We start from the raw sequence: 10,345 nt of genomic DNA on the forward strand, positions 1-10,345 counted from the left end.
AAAAAACCGAATTTCAAGTTAAAAAAATTTTTGGTTTTTAACCAATCGGAAACGACGCGGGTTTTCGGAATCTGAAATACGAACGCACTATGCACCATCGAGCTGCAGAGAGTATGACGTCAGCGGTCTTTGCCTTGGCAGTGCTGAGAACGTCGTCCGCAACATCATGCGTCGGAAGATCACGAGACGGTGAAAACACACCCCCCCCCCTTTCCGACATCAGCTTTGTATTTTGAATTTTTTTAAATTGTTTTCCTCCAATTAAATGTCTTCAGAAAGAAAATATAAAACTTTAAGCTATATAAAGCTTTTAAGAGTTCATATTCCCAAGATTATCAATCACTGATAGCATCCTCGAAAGGAAACACTTATGTTTCATGAACAGTATATACAATACAATTTAATACTTTATTAGTGAGAAATGAGGAATACAGAAAAAAGGGAGAGAAAAAAAATTACCAAGGAGCCAAATGGCCCTTACTGGCAATTACAATTTACAATTTGATATGAAACTTGTAAACATATAAATAAATAAATAAAAAGATTAAAAATAATTAACAGAACATGAGTGAACAGAAAGAAAAACTAAACACAATATAACTTGATAGGTCATGGTGGCCGCAGGCATGTGGTGATAATATTTCGATTGTAGAAAAAAAAGGGGGAAAGTTAATTTAAAATGTAAAGTAGGTCCAAATGGAAGGGAAAAGAAAGAAGTCAAAGAGAGGTTGGGGAAATTCATCCTAAAAAAACTCTTCAATATTATTTATTGAAAACAGGTAGCATTTTAATTTTTTTTAAAGCTAATAATGAAGTATTATTATTGAGTTGATTAGGCAAAGAGTTATACAATTTAGGGACAAGATATGAAAAATGTTTCTTACCAATCGTTTTATAGATTCTAGGGAATAAATAGGTGGAGTTGATTCTTGCAGAAGAACGAAAGGTGTTCAAATGTAAAGAATGTTGTTTTTTTAAATAAAATAACTTGATTTTAAGAAATAGAGATGTCGGAGTGGTAATATGTTTAGAGAATGGAAAAGTTGTAGTAAGAGGGAAGTACGATGATCATTAGTTATCACTCTTTTGTGCAAAGTGATCAAAGGATATAAGTTAGCAATGTAGTCGCTACCCCAGGCGGATAGACCATAGAGTAGTTGAGAGTAAACAAATGAGTAGTACAAATCTAAAATAAAAGATAAATATTGATATGATTTCTCTATTCTGCATGAAAAGACTGACATGGAATTATATTCTGCTCGGGGCAATGCAGAACTTACGTTGGGGGGATGGAGCTTTTTCTCAATTTGTGAAAAAAAGTTTTTTTGGTGAAATTTTAATCTTTTTGATCAAGTCTATGAGTGCCGGTCGGGGGGGGGGGGGAGGGGTGGTACCCCCCTCGGGAGAATTTCCGGATTTACCCTGGTTGGGAAGGAAAACTGAAGTGTCATACAAAATTTTTTAATAATCCTCATGAATAAATCGTCTAAGATGTGCATTCTATCTGATCAAGAAAGTTGTTCAGATAATCCTCATTGACGCATGAGTGTATCTGTATATACGAAGAAGTTTGGAAAGCGGATTCAGAGATTCAAAAGGTAGTAACGTCGAACTCGGTGTGATATGATAATACGAATTCAATGCCCGAATTATTTAGTATAGAGCGTCTAAGAATAAAAAGTTTCAATTATTACTTATCGGAATACGTTTCCGGATGTATTTTTTTCGACGGGTGCAGCTGCAACTGTTCTCGTCACTTGATTAGATGCATCGATGGGAAGCGACGATAACGGAACGTTTTAAAAGCCGCTCGTCACTTGCAACATTTACATCAATCGAATTCCGAGACCGAAGAATTCACGATGATATTTTTGGGGGCTTTGCTTCTGGTAGCATCGGCATGCGCCGATGACGGTTACCTTAAAGGTAAGATTAATACATAAATATCTTGCTAGATATGGAGACACGGACGATAAATTACGAAACTATCACAGGACATGGCTTCATCGAAGACAAATGGTCACTGCTCGCTTCCATGCAAAATCGAATCGTATATCCGAGCTATACCAATGCTTTGTCCAGCTTGATATCAACATTGTGCCGCATTGGCTTCTCCGAATAATATTTGTCCATTAACGGTATTTTATTTTCGTCTCGACAGTTAACCTTGGAGATCTTCCGATGCAGAATCCCGATCTATTTGGAGGAGATATACTCGGAATCGATGGAGTCGACGTATGTGTCTTTATATTTGCGTCATGAGTATATAATGTAGCGTAACATAATTAACGAAAATTTAGATATAACGTACTAAGGGGGTCCTCATAAGTCGATACTCCAGTTTTAGTCAATCCTAACCAATTTTGTTCTTCCACCCCCACCCTCCGTCTTCTTAAATTAGAAAAAAATTACTTTCACATACATATGTGGAGTATTTTGTGCTTAAATCTCCTCTATGGTGAAGGACAATTTTGAGATCCACACAGGCGTTATTTCTTTGGATAGACTCTCAAAAGTTCATAATTTCAAGAAATGAGTATTTTGAATGAATGTGATGAAACTTATTCACCCGTATATATAACAAATGCAAAAAATTTCACTAACTTATAGCCGATTATACGTGTATTTTCGATACGAAGTTGATGGTAGTACATATGTAGAGTGCATAGCTAACACCTCGCACCGCAATTTACTGACGATCCTAGGGCATACTTCCAATTGGAAAAAGTATTCCAAAACGTGTGGATTTCAGATACGTCATTCATATTGCAAGGGGTGGTATAATTATTAAAACAAAAATAACAATTTTTACAGTCCCCGTGTGCTCAAAAACCGAATTAGAAAGTTGTTGCTCTGTCTCTTCTGAGGCCAACAAAAAATAAATTCAACCTTTTTAATGCAACATTTGCTGAGATATTTGAATTCAAAAATCTGAGAAAAGTTGAGGGTAAAAAAAATAGTGTGAATAAGGGGGTAAGGAAAAGCGTTTTAAGTTAGTTTATGCTGTTTTTCTCAACTTTTGTCCGATTTTTGGATTCATATTTCAGCGAATATTGCACTTGGAAACGCAGTTTTTTCCTCAGAAGAGACAGGGCAACAACTTTCTAATTGGGTTTTTGAGCACAGGTTGTATAAAAAGTTATTTTTTGTATTCCCCATATCCTGGAGTTGGGCCATTAATGTATGGTTTTGGGTAACCCCCTTCCCACACGATTTTTCTAGTAGAATTTACAGCGTGAAAAGTGAAAAAAAAAATACACCCTCGTCCCCCTCTGCACTAGAAACAATGCATATGTAAAATAATATAGCATATAAAACAATGGAATTTATAGAAGAAAAAAAACTTAAAGTCGTCATTTATGATGGAAGTTATTTTCCCCTATATATAACTCTTGTTTTTTTTTCTTGTTTGAATGATTCTCAGGACAGAAATGTGATTGCTTCGCTGTCCAGGAGATGGCCAAAGAAGACTGTACCCTATGAGATCGATTCATCGTTGAGTCAGTGAATTCTCATCATTACTGTGTGGCTACCTTGTCATGATCATAGGCGGATACGGGTTCTGTACTCCCCAAAAAGTGCATTATTAGCATAGGCGTCAGGGTGAAGGTGGAAAATCTGCCACCCCCCTTCGAAGAGCCTGCATCCACTTATGATCAAATGATAGCCATTTTTTTAAACAAAAAGTGCACGGAAATATTAATTTTGTTCCTTATTTAATAATTCTGCCGTTATGTTTTCCCCCCGCTTAGAAATCTATACTTCCATCATCAAGGACTCCATGGACAACTATCACAACACAACCTGCTTGCGTTTCGTGGAACGTACAACCGAATTAAACTACATAAGGCTTTTTGCTGGACAAGGGTAAGTGAGTTTCGATTGCGATACAACCCTACCGTTCAAGATTAAAATAACAAATAAAATCATAAATAACTTTATTTGCATATGGGGCCAGACCCATGCAAGGATGGCGTACAATTACAAAAGAAAACCGCGATTGATTAGTATATGCAAATAACACAAATTCACATAATACAAATTAGAAAAAAGAAAGGGAAATCGAACATCAATATAAAAAAATTCAGAAACTTCACAACATCGTTAAAAAAATAAAACAGTTTTCCAATTTGATCTTCGGATAAGTTAGATGTTTAGAAAATGAAATTTTGTCTTGTGGGATTTCGGAAAATACACGATTTTATAAGTATGCTTCATTGTAGATTAAATAGTGGGCATTCGAACTAAATATGAAATGTGTCGAAAAAATTATTGAAGTTACTGCAACAATTAGGGCTATTCTGGTCAGGATTTAACATGACATATCCACTAGGCAAACGCAAGAAACCACTATCTGTTCTAATCTGAAAAATTAGGCGTTTCCATGACAAAGGTATGTTAAAAAGCAGATCATTTTCGGATGTGAGACTGAAAAACACAATCTCGTGATAGTGAGCACATCTTGTTGACCTATGAATTGATAAAAGACCGTTTTGAATTGGTAGGTCTTATGTATCTTGCAGGCCCGTCATTTAGGGAAGGGGCAGGGGGTAGGGCTTTTTAAAATACACTAAAAATGGTATACATATCTACAAATATATATATACATACATTGAGTACATGTGCTTTGCCCCCCCCGGAAAAAGTTGAAATGACGGCCCTGGGGTATCTTGAAATTACCGTAGGAAAATGTTTTTGAGGGTGCCGGTGCCACTTGCAGGTACGAAACGAATGGGAGCCCAGTTACACGGAGTAAGCTCAAAGTAGTAAAGACCCAATTACGGCTGTTATTTAGTTGGGGGAGGGGGGGGGGGTCGTGTTTTAACAAGGCATTCTAACAAATTTTGGAGAGTCTGTTGTCTGGAAGCATTACAATTTTGTACCAAAAAAGTGTATTTTTAGAAGAGGCACGGATATTTGATGTCTGGTGGATTCAAGTCTAAGTATATAACCAGGGCAATATCTAGACGTTGCGAATAATTTGCGGAGAAAAAATCTTGAGTTTTTACAATATGAAGCCAATGGTCTGGTGACCAAATTTGTGCAGCATAACTGACTTTGACAGAGAGTCAAATAGTTTTAATGCTACGGAAACAGATGAGTTACGTGCCCCACTGAGAATCCGAATAACTCCACCTGCAGCGACTTTGGCTTTAGCTACAACGCGAAGAGGGGGAAAAATGGCACCTTAATAGTCGTACTCATTTACGATTTCTGGATCTTCATTTTGCCATTTGAATTGGCCACCGTGAGCCGGCTTACCGTCCTTCTTGAAAATCATTATTTTAGTTTTGTTCAGGTTCGCACGGAAATTGAATTTCTCAAAGTACAGCGCAACTAAGTTAATTTTTTTCTGAAGAGACATCGTTTTTTGCAAATAACACAATATCTTCCACGTAAAGTAGACTGTGTATCTTCATAGTGTATTGTATATTCATTTTTATAATCGATTGAGAGACCTGAGACCCTAGAATTAAAGATAGAGTCGAGATCTGCTATGAAGAGGGAAAAAATGAGGAAAGAGCACGGATCTCCCTACAAAACACCGTTAGTTATATCTATTGAGTTTGTAAAACATTTATCTGTTCTTATTTAGCTTTGGCATTGCCAAAAAGACCACAAAAGATGGTCAACAACTTGGAGCTCACGTCAAGTGAATAGAGTTTACTCCACAATAATGAACGATTCAAGGTGGTCAACAAAACATGTATAGAGTTTACCTTTTTTTTGGCGTGTTCGCAACTGGATAAGTGAGTTTAAAGTGAAGATATGGTCAAAGCACCCTTTCCCTTTCCGAAACGCGCACTGATTTTCCGGCAAGATATTGTTGCGATCAAACCAAAGTTCCAGTCTCTTGGCCAATATGGAGCAGATATACGTTTCATAGAGTTTAAGAGACGCCGGTCTATAGTTAATCGGAAGATTTCTGTCACCCTTTTTAAAAATAGGAGCCACAATCACTTCGCTCCATGCTATTGGACACAAATACTAGTAGACAAAATATTATTAAAAAGCACAGAGGATTTTTTCTAAAATAATTTCCAGATACTCGGGTGATATGAATATATATATATGAATACTCGGGTATGCCGACATCATTTCCGGGTGACTTGTTTAATTTTAGGTTGCGAAAACTACTGACTTCATCTCTGCGATCGATATATCTGGGGCCGTTCAAGTATTACGTCATCATCGATGGGGGGGGGGGGGGGTTCCCGATTTGCTGACTTTTGATGATAAGGGGAGGGGGGTTTGGATTTTGCTTAAGTCATCAACCACCCTTTATGAAAATATGAAATATTTTTAACAGCATCTTACTCGGTGCGCCAAACACGAGGAAAACCTTTCAATAGTTTGTGGGCACTTGAAATGACATCCCCCCAATTGAGAAGCGCCCTACAGAGCCACTTTAGTGATCTTTAAATTTTTCGCGGATCCAAGTGATCTGGAACTGTGCCGCGCATCGCTCAAGTGATCCATAATTATATGCCGCGGATCACTTAAATAATCTGAGAATGCGCCACTGGTAACATGAGTGATGTAGCCCCCACACTGGGGGCCACTTAAGTGCTCTAAAACTACGTCACATGTCACTCAAGGGATCTCTGAATGTGTCACGGATCGCTTATTAAGTGTTCTAGAACTGTGTCCCGGGTCATTTAAGTGATCATTAAGTCATTTAAGTGTTGATGTTCATGATGATCAAAAAAAAAAAAAAAAAAAAGCCTTCAAATAATAGTCTCGCCACAGAGCAACAGTCCTAACAGTACAAATATTCAGTCGTTACACTTCACTCATTTCACTTCTGAGATATAGATGGCAGCACTAAAAATCATACACAACACTAGATACGCACTCAGACTGTCAGGTACACATACTTACACTTCCGGTACAACTCACTAGGTAGTAAAATTGCCCATGGCGATAGACCTGAGTTGTGCTCGGCTTGAAAAAAAAAAGAAGCTTTTAAATAACATTGAAATTAACAGAAATTGATTATAATAACATATAAAGGTATTTTCTTCCGAAATTTCAATTAAAAAAAATATTTTTTTTTTGCATTAAGAAAATGAAGTTTTGATCGTGGGAGGGGGCACGAGCCCTCCTATGCCCATCCCCCTATTACGTCTCTGATCCCACCAATATGCGTTAGGATTCAGAGGGGCAGAGCTAATGACGAAATTTTGCTGACGGGGGGGGGAGGGGGGAGGGGGTCAGAGTTTTGCTGACTTTTGCTGAAAAGGGGGGGGGGAGGGGGTGAAAAATGGCTTAAAAATTGCTTACGTAATACTTGAACGGCCCCTCTGAATCCAGAAATGAACCATTTTGGTGAGCAGTAATTGAGGACGGAAGTCGTGCGATTAAGATAGATAACTTCCTTAGAAAAAGCCGATCTAAAGTGGTTAAACCGTAATATTATTTAACGTAATTCAACATTCGCCTAGCTTGAGCCGCGGTAGCGAGCTTTCCATTTATTTCTAGCAAGCACGATTCAAATCGGTCCACTTTGTCAATCATATTGTGAATCGTTACTCCGTTTTGCTAGACTTCAATTCAAGCAGCAGTTGAGGAGTGTTTAAATTCATGATAGCTGCTTCACCCCTGGATTCAGTACGAGTTTGTGATAATTCCTTTAGGCGCTTACTCTGAAGATCGGATTCCAATGGTGATCGCTGCAAGTTTTTTCGAGGCTTGAAAATAGCCAGTGGGAATTCGGCGTCTGACAGAGGTTCCATCACAACACCTTCCATTGATTTCGACTGCTTTTCCTGCGAAGGCGTGGAAAAGGGTCCTAGGTGTTGTTCCAATCCTGCTCTTATTAATAAAATTTTGACTAGACGGGCGATCAAAAAACTACCCAAAACATTTGCAATATGGGGGCCCCACTCCATGAAGAGGCCGCGGATGAGTGTGATCAAACTTCAGTCTCCGGCATGACGAGAGCAGAGAAACCTTATAAATCTTCAAATTCTGGAGCATATCCAGCTCCACGTGTTTCATGCCCTAAGCAAGCTCAACATAATCGGCAAAACGTGTGGTAAAAAAAAAACAGAGAAATAAAATCGCAGAGATGTATCACGGAGCATAAAAAACGTGCGTGAGGCCATGACGGTGTCGGTGTTGCCCTCCCCGTTAAAGATTATATCATGGCGATACTACAGGGTTATTCAGAAAAGATGGGGAAAAGTTTAAGAGGTGATAATGCTCACCAATACAAACATGGTCATCAAAAAATGCATGGTCTAACACGAAACGCAAACGCGCTGGCGCGTTTCGAAACGGCTCCTTCGCAAACGTTAAAACGACATTCCTGTTGAAAATTATCGGGAGAAAAAAAAAACACCATGCTGCACATGCAAATGTAACCTCGGGAAGAAGAAACCGTACGCAAATCTGCGTCACAGTGAATAAAAGGCACGGACTCCAGCCCTGTGAAAATATTCCAGCGTGCAACCGTTCTAACAGTTGTAACGGACAGGATAATGGCGCCTTTTATTCACTGTGTGAAGCAGATTTACATTTCTTCTTCTTTGCATTTGGTTTCTTCTTCCCAAGGTTATATTTGCAAAAAAAAGCATAGTGTTTTTTTTTGTCCCGATAATTTTCAACAGGAATGTCGTTTTAACGTTTGCGGAGCGGCCGTTTCGAAACGCGCCAGCGCGTTTGCATTTTTTGGTGACACTTGTTTGTATTGGTGCATACTATCACCTCTTGAAGTTTTCCCCATCTTTTCTGAATCATCTTGCATTTCATAAGACAATCAGAAACGATGATTTAATCGGAATCGATGATGATCATCGGAATCATTCCTCGCAGAAAATTTTCGGTTGAGGAAAAAAAAAAACCCCGGTTAAATAAATAATAAAATGGTTAAATAAACGTAAAAATACAAAATAATACGTGGAAAAAATCGAAAACTGCATAAAACCGGAAAGGAAAAGTGATGCAGCTTTGACAAAATGATTATATTTTGAGTATATTTCTTTCAGATGCTATTCGTATGTTGGTATGACTAGAGGAGCTCAACCTGTCTCTCTGGGTCGAGGATGCATCTTCAAGGGTACCATCGTGCACGAGCTCGGACACGCTATCGGATTTTTCCATGAACAGAATAGATCAGACAGAGACACCTACCTCACCATTTATTGGGAGAATATCCAGAGAGGTAAGGGTAAAAAACAATTTACGAGAATGTTCCTCTATCTCGCATCCCGGATCATGCAAGTAGACATCATACTTGTAGTGCTAATGTGCTTGTTGCCAAGTGCGAGTTTTAGTCGAAACAAGGGCGTAGCGGGGGGGAAGACTTGAGGGGTCTGGTCCCCCCCCCCCCCGAAATGTGAGAAAATGGCCGAAAAAAGGGAAAAAGATTGCAAAATCTATTGCTCTATCGCTTTGGTCCCCCCCCCCCCGAAAGAAATTTCTGGCTACGCCCCTGAGTCGAAAACAACTATAGTGAAACTCTTCAGTCATATATCTCATGTTTTCGACTATTAACGAGTTATATTTCAACGTAGGTATGGAGACACAATTTTTCCTGTTGAAGCCACACGAAAACTTGCTCTTGGACACATTTGACTACAACTCCATAATGTTGTACGGGAACACCGCCTTTTCTAAGGATAGGACTTCGATTACCATGGAAGCAAAGACTGGTCAGAAGCTGTTGGAAACTTACGACAAGAAGGGTCTCAGTGCCAGCGACATCAAACGTATAAAAGAAATGTACTACTGCTAACGATTTTGTTTACTTCTCCAAATAAACTGTCGCCGATATATGTAAAGTTTTTTAAACTTCGATATACTGCAGTAGTACTTTGTCTCTTCGCTACTACTTTACCGCACACCAACTCCGGTCATATATGGCCATACGGCAATTTCCAACCAGTGGAGCTGGGTGGGAAATGAAGGCTCCATCCACGGTCACCCCAGGTAAAGAACTTGCTTATTACGTTTAATGCCCTTATTCGAACCCGTAGACCTGGATGGTAACTTTCGTAGTGGAAGACGAGCATCTCACCACTGCGCAACTTGGGATTGTATTACTTGACTCTAGCTAGTCGCTTGGACTCATTATGCGATTTTTCTGTCTAATCGTACTAGCCCGTGAATGAAATCGAAAACCCTTAAACTCTAGAACGCTTTCAGGGGCGTGATTTGTAAACCATTTCAGCGGCAAAACCGAGATAACTCGTCAAACTTGATCTGCTTTATTTCAGCCACCCCGAAATATTTCGTCTTCTAAAAACGTGTTGAAATTACTTCACCGTAAAACACGTTTTCCCATTCCCCCTCCAACGAATTAATTGCCAAACGCTAATTAATGTTAGTATCACTATTTTTG

The 10,345-nt window shown here is 38.9% G+C and overlaps 1 protein-coding gene across 1 annotated transcript; it reads left to right on the forward strand.

Annotated features, from left to right (window-relative positions):
- Window positions 1-1,841: 1,841 nt before the first annotated feature.
- Window positions 1,842-9,801, forward strand: LOC149084269 (astacin-like metalloprotease toxin 5). The gene is made up of 6 exons (XM_089234639.1): window positions 1,842-1,926; window positions 2,162-2,235; window positions 3,425-3,500; window positions 3,753-3,867; window positions 8,991-9,166; window positions 9,519-9,801. The coding sequence occupies exons 1-6, from the start codon at window positions 1,863-1,865 to the stop codon at window positions 9,737-9,739; spliced, it is 726 nt and encodes a 241-aa protein (XP_089090765.1). The 5' UTR covers window positions 1,842-1,862; the 3' UTR covers window positions 9,740-9,801.
- Window positions 9,802-10,345: the final 544 nt, after the last annotated feature.

The sequence above is a fragment of the Pholcus phalangioides genome, unplaced genomic scaffold, assembly GCF_987345545.1.
Source record: "Pholcus phalangioides strain wild (caught in Gottingen) unplaced genomic scaffold, Ppha-v1.0 ptg000008l_1, whole genome shotgun sequence".
NCBI lineage: Eukaryota > Metazoa > Arthropoda > Arachnida > Araneae > Pholcidae > Pholcus > Pholcus phalangioides.

Excerpts from the sequence above, each read along its gene's own strand:
- LOC149084269 (XM_089234639.1), top strand. The coding sequence starts at position 1,863 with ATGATATTTTTGGGGGCTTTGCTTCTGGTAGCATCGGCATGCGCCGAT. Across the intron at positions 2,236-3,424 it reads TCGGAATCGATGGAGTCGAC|GACAGAAATGTGATTGCTTC; the intron begins GTATGTGTCTTT and ends AATGATTCTCAG. Across the intron at positions 9,167-9,518 it reads TTGGGAGAATATCCAGAGAG|GTATGGAGACACAATTTTTC; the intron begins GTAAGGGTAAAA and ends ATTTCAACGTAG.